Genomic DNA, 20,964 nt, shown 5'->3' with positions numbered 1-20,964 from the left:
CTGTGTGTCTGTGTATCTGTGTATGTGTGTGTGTGTATGTGTGTGTATATCTGTGTGTCTGTGTGTGTGTCTGTATAGCTCTGTGTGTGTGTGTCTGTGTATCTGTATCTCTGTATCTGTGTGTGTGTGTGTGTGTGTGTGTGTGTGTGTGTGTGTGTGTGTGTGTGTGTGTGTGTGTGTGTGTGTGTGTGTGTGTGTGTGTGTGTGTGTCCTGAAGAGGCCAGTCCTCTCTCAGAACCCACTGGATCTCTAATGATAGCCTCTGAAGTACGGAGCTGTTCTTCTCTCATCAGAGCCTCAGAGACCTCAGCAGGATGGGACACTGTCCATAATCTACCCACATAGGCAACTCAGGCTCCCATCTCTTGCTGTTAGTGGTGAGCTGGCGAAAACCTTGCACCCAGTGAGCCTTGAAGAGACTCAGGAGACTCAAGAGAGGCACTTCTAGGTCGTGTCCCAAATGTCACCTTATTTACTATCCGGTATAGTGCACTACTATCGACCAGGGCCTATAGGACTCTGGTCAGAAGTAGTGCCCTATCTAGGGAAAAGGGTGTGCACTCAGAAAAGAACACTGACTTAGGATCTGGTGACATGTCCATCATAGCAGGGTTTCCATGTCAAATTTCCTACATGCAGCGAAGGATCCCACCTCTCTCTAAGTAGTGCACTATGAAGAGTATAAGGGTGCCATTTGGGACACAGACCTTTTTTACATCATGACACTCATGAACCCCAAACCGCACGCAGAGCTTTCACCACGACGACAAACCTCTCGGGGAGAAAAAAACCTTGCTGGTCATCCCGAGAAAGTACAGCTCTGTGGGTTAGTGGAGGAATATGATTAGATAAACATATGACGAGGCTGCAGCTTGTTTAATCATGAAGGGGTGATAAGAGGGGAGGGAGGGAGAAGGAGGGAGGCAGGGAGGTAGAAAGAGAGACACTGGGAGGCCGCCGGGGGGGGGGACACAGGAATCTCAAGGTACACTCTGTTCCTGTGAGGCTGGCTGGGCTGGTCAGGGCTCCTGTGAGGCTGGCTGGGCTGGTCAGGGCTCCTGTGAGGCTGGCTGGGCTGGTCAGGGCTCCTGTGAGGCTGGATGGGCTGGTCAGGGCTCCTGTGAGGCTGGTTGGGCTGGTCAGGGCTCCTGTGAGGCTGGTTGGGCTGGTCCGGGCTCCTGTGAGGCTGGCTGCGCTGGTCAGGGCTCCTGTGAGGCTGGCTGGGCTTGTCAGGGCTCCTGTGAGGCTGGCTGGGCTGGTCAGGGTTCCTGTGAGGCTGGATGGGCTGGTCAGGGCTCCTGTGAGGCTGGATGGGCTGGTCAGGGCTCCTGTGAGGCTGGATGGGCTGGTCAGGGCTCCTGTGAGGCTGGATGGGCTGGTCAGGGCTCCTGTGAGGCTGGATGGGCTGGTCAGGGCTCCTGTGAGGCTGGATGGGCTGGTCAGGGCTCCTGTGAGGCTGGATGGGCTGGTCAGGGCTCCTGTGAGGCTGGATGGGCTGGTCAGGGCTCCTGTGAGGCTGGATGGGCTGGTCAGGGCTCCTGCTCAGGGCTTAAAGAGGATGAAAAAGGACATTAATCTGTGTGGAGTGGCAGCAGCAGTGACGTCCACAGAGCTAGATGAAGCTGTTTATTAAACACAGGCTGGCTGATCACTGAACTGAGGCCGCCTGCCTGCCCTGCCTGTCTGGCATCCTGTCTCCCTGCCTGCCCTCGCCTCAGCCTGTCTTCCTGCCTGTCTGCCTCTCCCTGCCTGCCCTCGCCTCAGCCTGTCTTGCTGCCTGTCTGCCTCTCCCTGCCTGCCCTCGCCTCAGCCTGTCTTCCTGCCTGTCTGCCTCTCCCTGCCTGCCCTCGCCTCAGCCTGTCTTGCTGCCTGTCTGCCTCTCCCTGCCTGCCCTCGCCTCAGCCTGTCTTCCTGCCTGTCTGCCTCTCCCTGCCTGCCCTCGCCTCAGCCTGTCTTGCTGCCTGTCTGCCTCTCCCTGCCTGCCCTCGCCTCAGCCTGTCTTCCTGCCTGTCTGCCTCTCCCTGCCTGCCCTCGCCTCAGCCTGTCTTCCTGCCTGTCTGCCTCTCCCTGCCTGCCCTCGCCTCAGCCTGTCTTCCTGCCTGTCTGCCTCTCCCTGCCTGCCCTCGCCTCAGCCTGTCTTCCTGCCTGTCTGCCTCTCCCTGCCTGCCCTCGCCTCAGCCTGTCTTCCTGCCTGTCTGCCTCTCCCTGCCTGCCCTCGCCTCAGCCTGTCTTTCTGCCTGTCTGCCTCTCCCTGCCTGCCCTCGCCTCAGCCTTTCTGAGCTATTTTAGACCACAAGAGAGTCCTGTGTAAGAGGAGAGGAGACAGTGGCTGCAGTCCAAACACATTATTTTTACCCCCTCAGCCCTCGCGCTAGCCACTGTCCCTTGGGAGAATCCCCGTCGAAACTGGATGCAGTTTGATTGCCATCTTAAATGGAGGTCCAATTCACTAATGTTGACCCCTCAGCCCTCGATTTAGCTCGAGGGAGCGGGTGAACAACTTCGTCACTTGCGGGGTTGATACGACCCACAATTCAATGCAAACTGTAGTGACTGTAGTCATTCTATTAAAACACTCACTCCCTGAACTTGCTTCCTGACTCTCAACGCACATCGTTACGAAACGTCATTCAAGACTGAGGGTTTAGGGCCGAGGGCTGTCTACTTTGAGTTTAAAACACAACCAGTTTATAGGGGACAAGTCACACCTGGCCGTGCTCTCAGTGATCATTGTTTCATTTGGCATCTCTTTTAAGTCTTTGATAATCCTAAGAAGTGAGAAATGGTTAATGTACCCCCATCTCATGCTTTGAAGAGTGTGTGTGTGTGTGTGTGTGTGTGTGTGTGTGTGTGTGTGTGTGTGTGTGTGTGTGTGTGTGTGTGTGTGTGTGTGTGTGTGTGTGTGTGTGTGTGTGTGTGTGTGTGTGTGTGTGTGTGTGTGTGTGTGTGTGTGTGCGTGTGCATTCCTGTGTGCATTATGCAACTCCTTCTAGTAGCCCTTATTATCAGAACTTTCCCTCTCATTCCCCTAAAAGCCAACTCTTACATTCCCTGTTTCTTCTTAACTCCTCGTTGTTTTTGACAGTTTGAATACGCAGACGTTCATCCATTACATGATCGATGCAGGTTTTTCCCAGAAGCTTGATTCTGATGTGGGCAATGAAAGGCGTCCTTCAACAAAAAATCCACTACATTGTCGTTAGCGTTGGCTAGCCATTCTGGTAGAGGAAACTGCACTCTGGTAGCTAGCTAGCTACTTTCTACTAAAGTTAGCAAGGTAAATTGAAATAAATTACACAAACTCAAGACAAAACTTTTTCTAAAATGGTCTAAAACCAAGAACCATACATAATCTACTTTGTCCATCTCCTGTAGTTTGAAGAAACTAATTTCAATTGAATAATATCCAACTATATCCAACACTATTCACTATCTAAATCTCAATCTGTCCAACAATGTCACCATCTCACCAAGCTTCTAAAATGACACACTACTGCAGACCTTCAATGCAAAACAGTGTGTTTTTGTCAGGTATTTGGTAACGTGAATGTATTTAGGGATGGATGAACCTTTTACCGCAGTGGGCTGAATCAGGGTCCACACAGAGTGATTCTTGGTAGTCTTAAACAAATCTACTTTGAAACCAAAGTATACACCCGTATACACACATGGAAATGGACTTAAGAAAATAAGACACCTGTAACATGTCAGGTATAGAGTTGAAATGTATTACCTTTGGAGTTTGCATCCCAATATTACACGTTTTATACAGTACGTCAGAGAGGACTGAAATATAACATATAACCGTTTGACATAGAAACACCGGATTTTCATCTGGTTTTGTTGAAAGAACATTATAAATTATCAATTATGATTTTGGTCATTGACTGCAAGAAAGGGCTACATCCGTATCACAGGAACATTGCCTTTAAATTTAAATGAAGCTATAACATGGAAACATTGCCTTTAAATTTAAATCAAGCTATAACGTGGAACATTGCCTTTAAATTTAAATGAAGCTATAACACGGGATCATCCCTTTAAATTTAAATCAATCTATAACACGGGAACATTGCCTTTAAATTTAAATCAAGCTATAACTAAGGAACATTGCCTTTAAATTTAAATCAAGCTATAACACAGGAACATTGCCTTTAAATTTAAATCAAGCTATAACATGGGAACATTGCCTTTAAATTGAAATCAAGCTATAACGTGGAACATTGCCTTTAAATTTAATCAAGCTATAACTAAGGAACATTGCCTTTAAATTTAAATCAAGCTATAACACGGGAACATTGCCTTTAAATTTAAATCAAGCTATAACTAAGGAACATTGCCTTTAAATTTAAATCAAGCTATAACTAAGGAACATTGCCTTTGAATTTAAATCAAGCTATACCTAAGGAACATTGCCTTTAAATTTAAATCAAGCTATAACTAAGGAACATTGCCTTTAAATTTAAAATCAAGCTATAACACGGGAACATTGCCTTTAAATTTAAATCAAGCTATAACGTGGAACATTGCCTTTAAATTTAAATCAAGCTATAACTAAGGAACATTGCCTTTAAATTTAAATCAAGCTATAACTAAGGAACATTGCCTTTAAATTTAAATCAAGAACATTGCCTTTAGATTTAAATCAAGCTTAAATTTAAATCAAGCAAGCTTTAAATTTAAATCAAGCTATAACACAAGCATTGCCTTTAAATTTAAATCAAGCTATAACTAAGAACATTGCCTTTAAATTTAAATCAAGCTTTAAAAGAAACATTGCCTTTAAATCAAATCAAGCTATAACTAAGGAACATTGCCTTTAAATTTAAATCAAGCTATAACGTGGAACATTGCCTTTAAATTTAAATCAAGCTATAACTAAGGAACATTGCCTTTAAATTTAAATCAAGCTATAACTAAGGAACATTGCCTTTAAATTTAAATCAAGCTATAACAAGGGAACATTGCCTTTAAATTTAAATCAAGCTATAACTAAGGAACATTGCCTTTAAATTTAAAATCAAGCTATAACACGGGAACATTGCCTTTAAATTTAAATCAAGCTATAACTAAGGAACATTGCCTTTAAATTTAAATCAAGCTATAACTAAGGAACATTGCCTTTAAATTTAAATCAAGCTATAACTAAGGAACATTGCCTTTAAATTTAAATCAAGAACATTGCCTTTAAGTTTAAATCAAGCTATAACTAAGGAACATTGCCTTTAAATTTAAATCAAGCTATAACTAAGGAACATTGCCTTTAAATTTAAATCAAGCTATAACACAGGAGCATTGCCTTTAAATTTAAATCAAGCTATAACTAAGGAACAGAGACCGTGTCTGTGCCTCGACCTAGGTTGGGCAAAACTAAACATGGCGGTGTTCGCCTTAGCAATCTCACTAGGATAAAGACCACCTCCATTCCTGTCATTACTGAAAGAGATCATGATACCTCACATCTCAAAATAGGGCTACTTAATGTTAGATCCCTTACTTCAAAGGCAATTATAGTCAATGAACTAATCACTGATCATAATCTTGATGTGATTGGCCTGACTGAAACATGGCTTAAGCCTGATGAATTTACTGTGTTAAATGAGGCCTCACCTCCTGGCTACACTAGTGAACATATCCCCCGTGCATCCCGCAAAGGCGGAGGTGTTGCTAACATTTACGATAGCAAATTTCAATTTACAAAAAAAAAAATGATGACGTTTTCGTCTTTTGAGCTTCTAGTCATGAAATCTATGCAGCCTACTCAATCACTTTTTATAGCTACTGTTTACAGGCCTCCTGGGCCATATACAGCGTTTCTCACTGAGTTCCCTGAATTCCTATCGGACCTTGTAGTCATTGCAGATAATATTCTAATCTTTGGTGACTTTAATATTCACATGGAAAAGTCCACAGACCCACTCCAAAAGGCTTTCGGAGCCATCATCGACTCAGTGGGTTTTGTCCAACATGTCTCTGGACCCACTCACTGTCACAGTCATACGCTGGACCTAGTTTTGTCCCATGGAATAAATGTTGTGGATCTTAATGTTTTTCCTCATAATCCTGGACTATCGGACCACCATTTTATTACGTTTGCAATTGCAACAAATAATCTGCTCAGACCCCAACCAAGGAACATCAAAAGTCGTGCTATAAATTCACAGACAACACAAAGATTCCTTGATGCCCTTCCAGACTCCCTCTGCCTACCCAAGGACGCCACAGGACAAAAATCTGTTAACCACCTAACTGAGGATCTCAATTTAACCTTGCGCAATACCCTAGATGCAGTTGCACCCCTAAAAACTAAAAAAATGTCTCATAAGAAACTAGCTCCCTGGTACACAGAAAATACCCGAGCTCTGAAGCAAGCTTCCAGAAAATTGGAACGGAAATGGCGCCACACCAAACTGGAAGTCTTCCGACTAGCTTGGAAGGACGGTACCGTGCAGTACCGAAGAGCCCTTACTGCTGCTCAATCATCCTATTTTTCTTACTGTCGCAAAGCTAACTAAAAAGCAGCATTCCCCAAGAGAGGATGACTTTCACTTTAGCAGTGATAAATTCATGAACTTCTTTGAGGAAAAGATTATGATTATTAGAAAGCAAATTACGGACTCCTCTTTAAACCTGCGTATTCCTCCAAACCTCAGTTGTCCTGAGTCTGCACAACTCTGCCAGGACCTAGGATCAAGAGAGACGCTCAAGTCTTTTAGTACTATATCTCTTGACACAATGATGAAAATAATCATGGCCTCTAAACCTTCAAGCTGCATACTGGACCCTATTCCAACTAAACTACTGAAAGAGCTGCTTCCTGTGCTTGGCCCTCCTATGTTGAACATCTCTATCCACTGGATGTGTACCAAACTCACTAAAAGTGGCAGTAATAAAGCCTCTCTTGAAAAAGCCAAACCTTGACCCAGAAAATATAAAAAACTATCGGCCTATATCGAATCTTCCATTCCTCTCAAAAATTTTAGAGAAGGCTGTTGCGCAGCAACTCACTGCCTTCCTGAAGACAAACTATGTATACGAAATGCTTCAGTCTGGTTTTAGACCCCATCATAGCACTGAGACGGCACTTGTGAAGGTGGTAAATGACATTTTAATGGCATCGGACCGAGGCTCTGCATCTGTCCTCGTGCTCCTAGACCTTAGTGCTGCTTTTGATACCATCGATCATCACATTCTTTTGGAGAGATTGGAAACCCAAATTGGTCTACACGGACATGTTCTGGCCTGGTTTAGATCTTATCTGTCGGAAAGATATCAGTTTGTCTCTGTGAATGGTTTGTCCTCTGACAAATCAACTGTAAATTTCGGTGTTCCTCAAGGTTCTGTTTTAGGACCACTATTGTTTTCACTATATATTTTACATCTTGGGGATGTTATTCGAAAACATAATGTAAACTTTCACTGCTATGCGGATGACACCCATCAGTCATAGATGCCAGCCTGCCAGCCTTTCTCATCAGTCACAGATGCCAGCCTGTCTCATCAGTCATAGCTGCCAGCCTGTCTCATCAGTCATAGATGCCAGCCTGCCAGCCTGTCTCATCAGTCAGAGATGCCAGCCTGCCAGCCTGTCTCATCAGTCATAGATGCCAGCCCGCCAGCCTGTCTCATCAGACATAGATGCCAGCCTGCCAGCCTGTCTCATCAGTCATAGATGCCAGCCTGTCTCATCAGTCATAGCTGTCAGCCTGTCTCATCAGTCATAGATACCAGCCTGCCAGGCTGTCTCATCAGTCATAGATGCCAGCCTGTCTCATCAGTCATAGATGCCAGCCTGCCAGCCTGTCTCATTAGTCATAGATGCCAGCCTGCCAGCCTGTCTCATCAGTCATAGATGCCAGCCTGTCTCATCAGTCATAGATGCCATCCTGCCAGCCTGTCTCATCAGTCATAGATGCCAGCCTGTCTCATCAGTCATAGCTGCCAGCCTGTCTCATCAGTCATAGATGCCAGCCTGCCAGCCTGTCTCATCAGTCAGAGATGCCAGCCTGCCAGCCTGTCTCATCAGTCATAGATGCCAGCCCGCCAGCCTGTCTCATCAGACATAGATGCCAGCCTGCCAGCCTGTCTCATCAGTCATAGATGCTAGCCTGTCTCATCAGTCATAGCTGTCAGCCTGTCTCATCAGTCATAGATACCAGCCTGCCAGGCTGTCTCATCAGTCATAGATTCCAGCCTGTCTCATCAGTCATAGATGCCATCCTGCCAGCCTGTCTCATCAGTCATAGATGCCAGCCTACCAGCCTGTCTCATCAGTCATAGATGCCAGCCTGCCAGCCTGTCTCATCAGTCATAGATGCCAGCCTGCCAGCCTGTCTCATCAGTCATAGATGCCAGCCTGCCAGCCTGCCTCATCAGTCATAGATGCCAGCCTGTCTCAGTCATAGATAGATGCCAGCCTGCCTCACCAGTCATAGATGCCAGCCTGTCAGTCATAGATGCCGCCCGTCTCATCAGTCATAGATGCCAGCCTGCCAGCCTGTCTCATCAGTCATAGATGCCAGCCTGCCAGCCTGCCTCAGTCATAGATGCCAGCCTGCCAGCCTGTCTCAGTCATAGCTGCCAGCCTGCCAGCCTTTCTCATCAGTCATAGATCTTTCTCATCAGTCATAGATGCCAGCCTGTCTCATCAGTCATAGCTGCCATCCTGTCTCATCAGTCATAGATGCCAGCCTGTCTCATCAGTCAGAGATGCCAGCCTGCCAGCCTGTCTCAGTCATAGATGCCAGCCCGTCTCACCAGTCATAGATGCCAGCCTGTCAGCCGGTCTCATCAGTCATAGATGCCAGCCTGCCAGCCTGTCTCATCAGTCATAGATGCCAGCCTGCCAGCCTGCCTCAGTCATAGATGCCAGCCTGCCAGCCTGTCTCAGTCATAGCTGCCAGCCTGCCAGCCTTTCTCATCAGTCATAGATGCCAGCCTGTCTCATCAGTCATAGATGCCAACCTGTCTCATCAGTCACAGATGCCAGCCTGCCAGCCTGTCTCAGTCATAGATGCCAGCCTGCCAGCCTGTCTCAGTCATAGCTGCCAGCCTGCCAGCCTTTCTCATCAGTCATAGATGCCAGCCTGTCTCATCAGTCATAGCTGCCATCCTGTCTCATCAGTCATAGATGCCAGCCTGTCTCATCAGTCAGAGATGCCAGCCTGCCAGCCTGTCTCATCAGTCATAGATGCTAGCCCGCCAGCCTGTCTCATATTTTACCTCTTGGGGATGTTATTCGAAAACAAAATGTTAACTTTCACTGCTATGCGGATGACACACAGCTGTACATTTCAATGAAACATGGTGAAGCCCCAAAATTGCCCTCGCTAGAAGCATGTGTTTCAGACATAAGGAAGTGGATGGCTGCAAACTTTCTACTATTAAACTCGGACAAAACAGAGATGCTTGTTCTAGGTCCCAAGAAACAAAGAGATATTCTGTTGAATCTGACAATTAATCTTAATGGTTGTACAGTCGTCTCAAATAAAACTGTGAAGGACCTCGGCGTTACTCTGGACCCTGATCTCTCTTTTGAATGTGTGTGTGTGTGTGTGTGTGTGTGTGTGTGTGTGTGTGTGTGTGTGTGTGTGTGTGTGTGTGTGTGTGTGTGTGTGTGTGTGTGTGTGTGTGTGTGTGTGTGTGTGTGTGTGTGTGTGTGTGTGTGTGTGTGTGTGTGTGTGTGCATTCATGCGGCAGGTAGCCTGGCGGATAGGGGCGTTGGGCCAATAACTGAAAGGTTGCTGGATCAAATCTCTGAGCTGATAAGGTAAAAATCTGTCATTCTGCCCCTGAACAAGGCAGTTAACCCACTGTTCCTCGGGCGCCGAAGACGTGGATGTCAATTAAGGCAGCCCCCCGCACCGCTCTGATTCAGAGGGGTTGGGTTAAATGTGTAAATGTTTCAGTTGAAGGCATTCCGTTGTACAACTGACTAGGTTATCCCCCTGTTCCTGTGTGCGTTGTGTGCATGCATGTGTGTCTTACAAAAACACGAGAAAACGATCAAAAGAGTGAACCACCAACCTTATAAAGATGCTCCTCATACTCTTTCCTGAGTATTTTTACCTTTCATAGATTCTGTTGTTTGGCCACAGCCAGGCCTTGTGAGGACAGAACAGTCCATCGATAAACCCCCTAAGAGACATGCCCATCTGGGCTGGAGGCTGGCATTGCTGCCACTTTGAAGTGCATCCTGGGTAGTAGGAAGTTGTTGTTTTAGGAAGGGACAGAAGCCCAGAAACTATATTTGTCCTCAGTTGGTGAAGCCAAATAAACAAATGAGTCAGGCTGTGTTCCACATGGCCCCCTAGTCACTAGATATTACACCAGGGGCACAACTTTCACTGGGGACGCAAAAATGCAATTCTGAAATTGCATTTTTGTCCCACCCAGTTTTATAATTAGAATGTGATACAAAATATGGCAACGGTGTGCTTTAGGACCATGCGGACGCCCCCGAGCGGTCGGGTAGGCTGTTTAGAGTGTTCATCTGACTGGATAAAAACATATATTTAAAAAAAAAGAAAAATACATCCTCCCCACTTCTAAAACCAAAGCTGCACCCCTGTTGTAACAGCGTTCTTCGTTTGAAAGAGAGTCGGACCGAAATGCAGCGTAGTGGTTACTCATGACTTTAATGAACAAAGTGACACATGAAATAACTTATAAATACAAAAACAGCAAACGGAACGTGAAACCTAATTACAGCCTATCTGGTGAAACTACACAGAGACAGGAACAATCACCCACGAAATACAAAGTGAAACCCAGGCTACCTAAATACGGTTCCCAATCCGAGACAACGAGAATCACCTGACTCTGATTGAGAACCGCCTCAGGCAGCCAAGCCTATACAACACCCCTACTCAGCCGCGATCCCAAATACAAAAACCCCAATACGAACCACAACATATAAACCCATGTCACACCCTGGCCTGACCAAACATATAACGAAAACACAATACAATGACCAAGGCGTGACACCTGTATTTAACTACTTTTACCCAGGCTCTGGTTATACTTTAGGCTCTGGTCAAAAGTAGTGCACTATATAGGGAATAGGGCTCTGGTCAGTAGTGCACTATATAGGGAATAGGGCTCTGGTCAGTATTGCACTATATAGGGAATAGGGCTCTGGTCAGTAGTGCACTATATAGGGAATAGAGTGCCATTTGAAACATTGACAAACTCATCAGTCGGTCTCTCAAATGAAACCCCAGCTGTAGCTGCCAGTCTGTCTCATCAGTCGGTCTCTCAAATGAAACCCCAGCTGTAGCTGCCAGTCTGTCTCATCAGTCGGTCTCTCAAATGAAACCCCAGCTGTAGTTGCCAGCCTGCCAGCCTCTCATCAGTCAGTCTCCCAAATGAAACCCCAGCTGTAGTTGCCAGCCTGCTAGCCTGTCTCATCAGTCAGCCTCCCAAAAAAATCCCCAGCTGTAGGTGCCAGCCTGCCTCATCAGTCATAGCTGCCAGCCTAACAACCTGTCTCATCAGTTAGCTGTCAGCCTGCCAGCCTCTCATCAGTCAGTCTCCCAAATGAAATCCCTAGCTGTAGGTGCCAGCCTGCCAGCCTGCCTCATCAGTCATAGCTGCCAGCCTAACAACCTGTCCCATCAGTCATAGATGCCAGCCTGCCAGCCTTTCTCATCAGTCACAGATGCCAGCCTGTCTCATCAGTCATAGCTGCCAGCCTGTCTCATCAGTCATAGATGCCAGCCTGCCAGCCTGTCTCATCAGTCAGAGATGCCAGCCTGCCAGCCTGTCTCATCAGTCATAGATGCCAGCCCGCCAGCCTGTCTCATCAGACATAGATGCCAGCCTGCCAGCCTGTCTCATCAGTCATAGATGCCAGCCTGTCTCATCAGTCATAGCTGTCAGCCTGTCTCATCAGTCATAGATACCAGCCTGCCAGGCTGTCTCATCAGTCATAGATGCCAGCCTGTCTCATCAGTCATAGATGCCAGCCTGCCAGCCTGTCTCATTAGTCATAGATGCCAGCCTGCCAGCCTGTCTCATCAGTCATAGATGCCAGCCTGTCTCATCAGTCATAGATGCCATCCTGCCAGCCTGTCTCATCAGTCATAGATGCCAGCCTGTCTCATCAGTCATAGCTGCCAGCCTGTCTCATCAGTCATAGATGCCAGCCTGCCAGCCTGTCTCATCAGTCAGAGATGCCAGCCTGCCAGCCTGTCTCATCAGTCATAGATGCCAGCCCGCCAGCCTGTCTCATCAGACATAGATGCCAGCCTGCCAGCCTGTCTCATCAGTCATAGATGCTAGCCTGTCTCATCAGTCATAGCTGTCAGCCTGTCTCATCAGTCATAGATACCAGCCTGCCAGGCTGTCTCATCAGTCATAGATGCCAGCCTGTCTCATCAGTCATAGATGCCAGCCTGTCTCATCAGTCATAGATGCCAGCCTGCCAGCCTGTCTCATTAGTCATAGATGCCAGCCTGCCAGCCTGTCTCATCAGTCATAGATGCCAGCCTGTCTCATCAGTCATAGATGCCATCCTGCCAGCCTGTCTCATCAGTCATAGATGCCAGCCTACCAGCCTGTCTCATCAGTCATAGATGCCAGCCAGCCAGCCTGTCTCATCAGTCATAGATGCCAGCCTGCCAGCCTGTCTCATCAGTCATAGATGCCAGCCTGCCAGCCTACCTCATCAGTCATAGATGCCAGCCTGTCTCAGTCATAGATGCCAGCCCGTCTCACCAGTCATAGATGCCAGCCTGTCAGCCGGTCTCATCAGTCATAGATGCCAGCCTGCCAGCCTGTCTCATCAGTCATAGATGCCAGCCTGCCAGCCTGCCTCATCAGTCATAGATGCCAGCCTGTCTCAGTCATAGATGCCAACCTGTCTCATCAGTCACAGATGCCAGCCTGCCAGCCTGTCTCAGTCATAGATGCCAGCCTGCCAGCCTGTCTCAGTCATAGCTGCCAGCCTGCCAGCCTTTCTCATCAGTCATAGATGCCAGCCTGTCTCATCAGTCATAGCTGCCATCCTGTCTCATCAGTCATAGATGCCAGCCTGTCTCATCAGTCAGAGATGCCAGCCTGCCAGCCTGTCTCATCAGTCATAGATGCTTGCCCGCCAGCCTGTCTCATATTTTACCTCTTGGGGATGTTATTCGAAAACAAAATGTTAACTTTCACTGCTATGCGGATGACACACAGCTGTACATTTCAATGAAACATGGTGAAGCCCCAAAATTGCCCTTACTAGAAGCATGTGTTTCAGACATAAGGAAGTGGATGGCTGCAAACGTTCTACTTTTAAACTCGGACAAAACAGAGATGCTTGTTCTAGGTCCCAAGAAACAAAGAGATCTTCTGTTGAATCTGACAATTAATCTTAATGGTTGTACAGTCGTCTCAAATAAAACTGTGAAGGACCTCGGCGTTACTCTGGACCCTGATCTCTCTTTTGAAGAACATATCAAGACCATTTCAAGGACAGCTTTTTTCATCTACGTAACATTGCAAAAATCAGAAACTTTCTGGCCAAAAATGATGCAGAAAAATTAATCCATGCTTTTGTCACTTCTAGGTTAGACTACTGCAATGCTCTACTTTCCGGCTACCCGGATAAAGCACTAAATAAACTTCAGTTGGTGCTAAATACGGCTGCTAGAATGCTGACTAGAACCAAAAAAATGTATCATATTACTCCAGTGCTAGCCTCTCTACACTGGCTTCCTGTCAAAGCGAGGGCTGAGTTCAAGGTTTTACAGCTAACCTACAAAGCATTACATGGGCTTACTCCTACCTATCTCTCTGATTTGGTCCTGCCGTACATACCTACACGTACGCTACGGTCACAAGACGCAGGCCTCCCAATTGTCCCTAGAATTTCTAAGCAAACAGCTGGAGGCAGGGCTTTCTCCAATAGAGCTCAATTTTTATGGAATTTTTATGTCTGCCTACCCATGTCAGAGACGCAAACTCGGTCTCAACCTTTAAGTCTTTACTGAAGACTCATCTCTTCAGTGGGTCATATGATTGAGTGTAGTCTGGCCCAAGAGTGGGAAGGTGAACGGAAAGGCTCTGGAGCAACGCACCGCCCTTGCTGTCTCTGCCTGGCCGGTTCCCCTCTTTCCACTGGGATTCTCTGCCTCTAACCCTATTACAGGGGCTGAGTCACTGGCTTACTGGGGCTCTCTCATGCCGTCCCTGGAAGGGGTGCGTCACCTGAGTGGGTTGATTCACTGATGTGGTCATCCTGTCTGGGTTGGCGCCCCCCCCTTGGGTTGTGCCATGGCAGAGATCTTTGTGGGCTATACTCAGCCTTGTCTCAGGATGGTAAGTTGGTGGTTGAAGATATCCCTCTAGTGGTGTGGGGGCTGTGCTTTGGCAAAGTGGGTGGGGTTATATCCTTCCTGTTTGGCCCTGTCCGGGGGTGTCCTCGGATAGGGCCACAGCGTCTCCTGACCCCTCATGTCTCAGCCTCCAGTATTTATGCTGCAGTAGTTTATGTGTCGGGGGGCTAGGGTCAGTTTGTTATATCTGGAGTACTTTCTCCTGTCCTATTCAGTGTCCTGTGTGAATCTAAGTGTGCGTTCTCTAATTCTCTCCTTCTCTCTTTCTTTCTCTCTCTCGGAGGACCTGAGCCCTAGGACCATGCCCCAGGACTACCTGACATGATGACTCCTTGCTGTCCCCAGTCCACCTGGCCATGCTGCTGCTCCAGTTTCAACTGACCTGAGCCCTAGGACCATGCCACAGGACTACCTGACATGATGACTCCTTGCTGTCCCCAGTCCACCTGGCTGTGCTGCTGCTCCAGTTTCAACTGTTCTGCCTTATTATTATTCGACCATGCTGGTCATTTATGAACATTTTAACATCCGTCTCATCAGTCATACTGTAGATGCCAGCCCGTCTCATCAGTCATAGATGCCAGCCTGCCAGCCTGTCTCATCAGTCATAGATGCCAGCCTGCCAGCCTGCCAGCCCGTCTCATCAGTCATACTGTAGATGCCAGCCCGTCTCATCAGTCATAGATGCCAGCCTGCCAGCCTGTCTCATCAGTCATAGATCTAGCTGCCAGTGTTAACGTTCTCCTCTCTGTTTCTTCTTCTCTTTTTCTAAACATTCTAATCAGATGGAGTCATTAGCATGTGATTGTGCAGCCGTCTGATGTCCTTTATGACAGGGACAAGAGATGTGAAAGTAATCTGCCTTTAGTTGAGAGCAAATCTAATTTAAAATGCAAATCAGTAGTGTCATTAAGTCGGCGATGCAGTAGTACTCACGGCACAGCTGTGGAAGAGCCAATCAGCTGCCTCCCCATGCATTCTAATGGAGCCTCCCAGAACAAATAGGAATGGACTGTTTGCCACAGAATCTGAGATTACACACACACACACACAGACTCACACACGGAATCACACACCTGCGCACACACACACACACACACACACACACACACACACACACACACACACACACAAACACTGCTGCTAAACCAGATGAGTTGCTTGCACTAAGATGAGAGTTAGTTTACTAATTAGCCTGGCTTAGGGAAAGTCAACTTTGTGAAATGTGGTTCAAAGCAGCAGGGTATTTGCCAGCTTGGTGTGAGACTGTGTTCAGAGTAGCCACGTAAACCAGAGATATATACAGTGCCTTCGGAAAGTATTCAGACCCCTTGACTTTTTCCACATTTTGTTACGTTACAGCCTTATTCTAAAATGGATCAAATAAATTAACATTCTCAGCAATCTACACACAACATCCCATAATGACAATGCGAAAACAGGTTTTTAGAAAAAAATATATATACATACAAAACATGAATACTTTATTTACATAAGTATTCAGACCATTTGCTGTGCGATTGGAAATTGAGCTCAGGTGCATCCTGTTTCTTTGAGATGTTTCTACAACTTGATTGGAGTCCACCTGTGGTAAATTCAACTGATTTGACACGATTTGGAAAGGCAGACACCTGTCTATATAAGGTCCCACAGTTGACAGTCATGTCAGAGCAAAAGCCAAGCCATGAGGTCGAAGGAATTGTCCGAAGAGCTCCGAGAGGCACAGATCTGGGGAGGGGAACCAAAACATTTCGGCAGCATTGAAGGTCCCCAAGAACACAGTGGCCTCCATCATTCTTAAATGGAAGAAGTTTGGAACCACCAAGACTCTTCAAAGAGCTGGCCGCCCGGGCCAAAATGAGCAATCAGGGGGAGAAGGGCTTTGGTCAGGGAGGTGTGAAAACTCCCAGAAGACACTGTAGCCTCCACTATTCCTGTATCTCCAGACTAGACCATGGGAGAAAGGCCTCAAAATCAAAGATGAAGTTCTTAGTGGAAGTATCAGTGTCTGTGTCCTAGTTCTGATACATGGCAATGATAGAGCCTCGTTCTAAAAATGGCCTTGTTTATAGAGGCATTTCACAGTGTCTGTGTCCTAGTTCTGATACATGGCAATGATAGAGCCTCGTTCCAAAAATGGCCTTGTTTATAGAGGCATTTCACAGTGTCTGTGTCCTAGTTCTGATACATGGCAATGATAGAGCCTCGTTCCAAAAATGGCCTTGTTTATAGAGGCATTTCACTGTGTCTGTGTCCTAGTTCTGATACATGGCAATGATAGAGCCTCGTTCCAGAAATGGCCTTGTTTACAGAGGCATTTCACAGTGTCTGACAGGACAGACAATCTCTCTGTGATTCTAATGATGGGGGTTTGCTTGCTCAGGTGGAACCACACACAGCCATTAGGTCATTCACAAATACAGCAGCTCCTGTCTGTCTGTTCTTCCACTCACTCACTCCCCTCCTCCTCCTCTCCCACTCCCAATGGTTCCTCTCTTCCTCCTCCTCCTCTCCCACTCCCAATGGTTCCTCTCTTCCTCCTCCTCCTCTCCCACTCCCAATGGTTCCTCTCTTCCTCCTCCTCCTCTCCCACTCCCAATGGTTCCTCTCTTCCTCCTCCTCCTCTCCCACTCCCAATGGTTCCTCTCTTCCTCCTCCTCCTCTCCCACTCCCAATGGTTCCTCTCTTCCTCCTCCTCCTCTCCCACTCCCAATGGTTCCTCTCTTCCTTCTCCTACTCAACCACTCCCAATGATACTTCAGAGTGTCCCCAGGGTTGTACCCCTACAGGGAGAGAGGGAACCAGGTGGACCAATCCAACAATTAGAAACACACACACACAGCGGGAACTGCAGCTAATCCTTCCTAAAAAAAGCTACCAGTATGAGTCAAGCCTGTGGGTGGTCTGTGAATGGTCAGGAACTGCTGTTCTTCTGGCTAATTGGTTTTCATGCATCCTGACCACCATCTCCTCTGTGCTTAACTGAACAGTGAACTCAAAATCACCATCTCCTCTGTGCTTAACTGAACAGTGAACTCAAAATCACCATCTCCTCTGTGCTTAACTGAACAGTGAACTCAAAATCACCATCTCCTCTCTAAGAAAGAGAGATTCTCTCCTCCAGTGCTCTTTTCGTCACGTTAATTTTCTTTAAATCCACAGACAGCAGAATTAGGATTGGATCCCCCATCCCCCAATATTCTCCAGTGAACCCCATGGCCGAGCCCATGGTTCTCTCCAGGACGGCGTTCCAAATGGCACCCTATTTACTATGTAGGTAAGCTGGGACGATAGACCCGAAAATGATTGACACCGACCACACATCGCAGGCATTTTTGCTGATATCGTTCCATTACAATAAGTAGCCTATCTTAGAGAAATGTGAAGTTTGCTGATATCGTCCCATTACAATAAGTAGCCTATCTTAGAGAAATGTGAAGTTTGCTGATATCGTCCCATTACAATAAGTAGCCTATCTTAGAGAAATGTGAAGTTTGCTGATATCGTCCCATTACAATAAGTAGCCTATCTTAGAGAAATGTGAAGTTTGCTGATATCGTCCCATTACAATAAGTAGCCTATCTTAGAGAAATGTGAAGTTTGCTGATATCGTCCCATTACAATAAGTAGCCTATCTTAGAGAAATGTGAAGTTTGCTGATATCGTCCCATTACAATAAGTAGCCTATCTTAGAGAAATGTGAAGTTTGCTGATATCGTCCCATTACAATAAGTAGCCTATCTTAGAGAAATGTGAAGTTTGCTGATATCGTCCCATTACAATAAGTAGCCTATCTTAGAGAAATGTGAAGTTTGCTGATATCGTCCCATTACAATAAGTAGCCTATCTTAGAGAAATGTGAAGTTTGCTGATATCGTCCCATTACAATAAGTAGCCTATCTTAGAGAAATGTGAAGTTTGCTGATATCGTCCCATTACAATAAGTAGCCTATCTTAGAGAAATGTGAAGTTTGCTGATATCGTCCCATTACAATAAGTAGCCTATCTTAGAGAAATGTGAAGTTTGCTGATATCGTCCCATTACAATAAGTAGCCTATCTTAGAGAAATGTGAAGTTTGCTGATATCGTCCCATTACAATAAGTAGCCTATCTTAGAGAAATGTGAAGTTTGCTGATATCGTCCCATTACAATAAGTAGCCTATCTTAGAGAAATGTGAAGTTTGCTGATATCGTCCCATTACAATAAGTAGCCTATCTTAGAGAAATGTGAAGTTTGAAATGAAAATACGTTCTGTTAACATGGATGATAACCATTAAACTAGTAGTAGTAGTTTAAAGGAGGAATAATTACAAGACTGTAACATTAAATGTTAAACTTCCTTCTATCTATTGTCAGAGATCAATGTCATTTGCTTACTATATAGATTTGTCCTGTCTGTATATAAATGTGCACAGTTTGCAAATCAAATCAAATGTAGCACTATCTTAGATGTGTTTGCTGATATTGGTCACATTACAATGTTTAGCCTATCTTAGGTCACAAATGTTAGAAGATTGTTATATGGTCACATACAATGGTTAGCCTATCTTAGGTCAATACATGTGTTTTGCTGATATTGGTCACATATACATGTTTAGTAGATCTTATTGGTCAATGTGGTTTAGATGTTATTGGTCACATTACAATAAGTAGCCTATCTTAGGTCACAATGTGTTTGCTGATATTGGTCACATACATGTGTTTAGCCTATCTTAGAGGTCAATGTGAAGTTTGCTGATATTATTACAATAAGTAGCCTATCTTATGTTAGTTTGCTGATATTGGTCACATACATGTGTAGCCTATCTTAGAGGTCAATGTACATGTTTAGCAGATATTGTCCCATTACAATGGTTAGTAGCCTATCTTCACATAAATGTTAGAAGTTTGCTGGTCACATACATGTGTTTAGCAGATCTTAGGTCACATATGTGAATGTTTGCTGATGTTATTGGTCCATATACAATAAGTTTAGCCTATCTTAGAGAAATGGTTAGGGGATTTGCTGATATGGTCACATTTTACAATGTTAGCACATACACATTTAGAGAAATGTGGTCACATGTTTGCTGATATTGGTCCCATTACAATAAGTTTAGCCTATCTTAGGACAATACACATGTTTAGCAGATGTTATTGTCACATTGTTAGCTGATGTTATTGGTCACATTACAATAAGTTTTAGATGTGAAGTTTGAAATGAAAATACGTTCTGTTAACATGGATGATTGTCAACGGCCATATAACCATTAAACTAGTTGTAGTAGTTTAAAGGAGGAATAATTACAAGACTGTAACATTAAATGTTAAACTTCTCATTCTATCTATTGTCATCAGATCAGGTCATTTATTACTATATAGATTTGTCTCTGTACTGTATATAGTGCACAGCTTCAAATCAAATCAAATGTTATTGGTCACATACATGTGTTTAGCAGATGTTATTGGTCACATACATGTGTTTAGCAGATGTTATTGGTCACATACACATGGTTAGCAGATGTTATTGGTCACATACATGTGTTTAGCAGATGTTATTGGTCACATACACATGTTTAGCAGATGTTATTGGTCACATACACATGGTTAGGGGATGTTATTGGTCACATACACATGGTTAGCAGATGTTATTGGTCACATGGTTAGCAGATGTTATTGGTCACATACACATGATTAGCAGATGTTATTGGTCACATACACATGGTTAGCAGATGTTATTGGTCACATACACATGTTTAGCAGATGTTATTGGTCACATACACATGATTAGCAGATGTTATTGGTCACATACACATGTTTAGCAGATGTTATTGGTCACATACACATGTTTAGCAGATGTTATTGGTCACATACACATGGTTAGCAGATGTTATTGGTCACATACACATGTTTAGCAGATGTTATTGGTCACATACACATGGTTAGCAGATGTTATTGGTCACATACACATGGTTAGCAGATGTTATTGGTCACATACACATGGTTAGCAGATGTTATTGGTCACATACACATGGTTAGCAGATGTTATTGGTCACATACACATGTTTAGCAGATGTTATTGGTCACATACACAGGGTTAACAGATGTTATTGGTCACATACACATGGTTAACAGATGTTATTGTGGATGTTGGGAAACGTTTGTGTTTCTAGCTCCAACGGTTCAGTAATATCAATCCACAACAATACACACAAATCTAAAAGTCAAAGAATGGAACTAGCAATGTTGCATAGACAAAAATGACTTTTGACCGGGGGCCCATAATAGTGCACTAGATAGGGAATAAGGGGAATATTTGGGACGCTGACCTCAATTTCCCACCACGTCCCCCGTAAATGTCTCGTCCTCACTAGTAAATCTCCTGCAGCAGGACAGGCCAAGAACGTGGCCATGAGGAATTACAAACGTCTGGGTAGCGTCTCCAGGAGAAACTACCCGTCCCCAGCCAGCCAATGGTTTACAAGAATTGCCTCAGCCAGCCAATGGTGTACACAAGTTGTTTAAGAAGATGAGTAGAGGATAATGGCTACTGTAGGTCGAATGTTCTCACCCCGAAACTGGATGACAGACTGTATAACTGTGCAGTTTCTATGTCCAGGACTCATCTAACATGTTGGTCTGTTATATGGCTGAGAGGGTC

The 20,964-nt window shown here is 45.4% G+C and overlaps 1 protein-coding gene across 1 annotated transcript in view; it reads right to left on the bottom strand.

Annotated features, from left to right (window-relative positions):
- Positions 1–289: 289 nt before the first annotated feature.
- Positions 290–20,964, bottom strand: part of LOC135571547 (sporozoite surface protein 2-like) — a 39,188-nt gene continuing 18,513 nt past the window's right edge. The window contains exons 2-3 of the mRNA XM_065018148.1: positions 974–1,538; positions 290–409 (exon numbers count right to left, since the gene is read on the bottom strand). Coding sequence (XP_064874220.1) covers positions 290–409; positions 974–1,538 — 685 coding nt within the window. The remainder of the gene's footprint in view (positions 410–973; positions 1,539–20,964) is intronic.

This window comes from Oncorhynchus nerka, linkage group LG4 (assembly GCF_034236695.1).
Source record: "Oncorhynchus nerka isolate Pitt River linkage group LG4, Oner_Uvic_2.0, whole genome shotgun sequence".
NCBI classification, from domain to species: domain Eukaryota; kingdom Metazoa; phylum Chordata; class Actinopteri; order Salmoniformes; family Salmonidae; genus Oncorhynchus; species Oncorhynchus nerka.
Note: the sequence above shows the minus strand (reverse complement) of the source record. Positions and strands in the feature narration are given on the sequence as shown.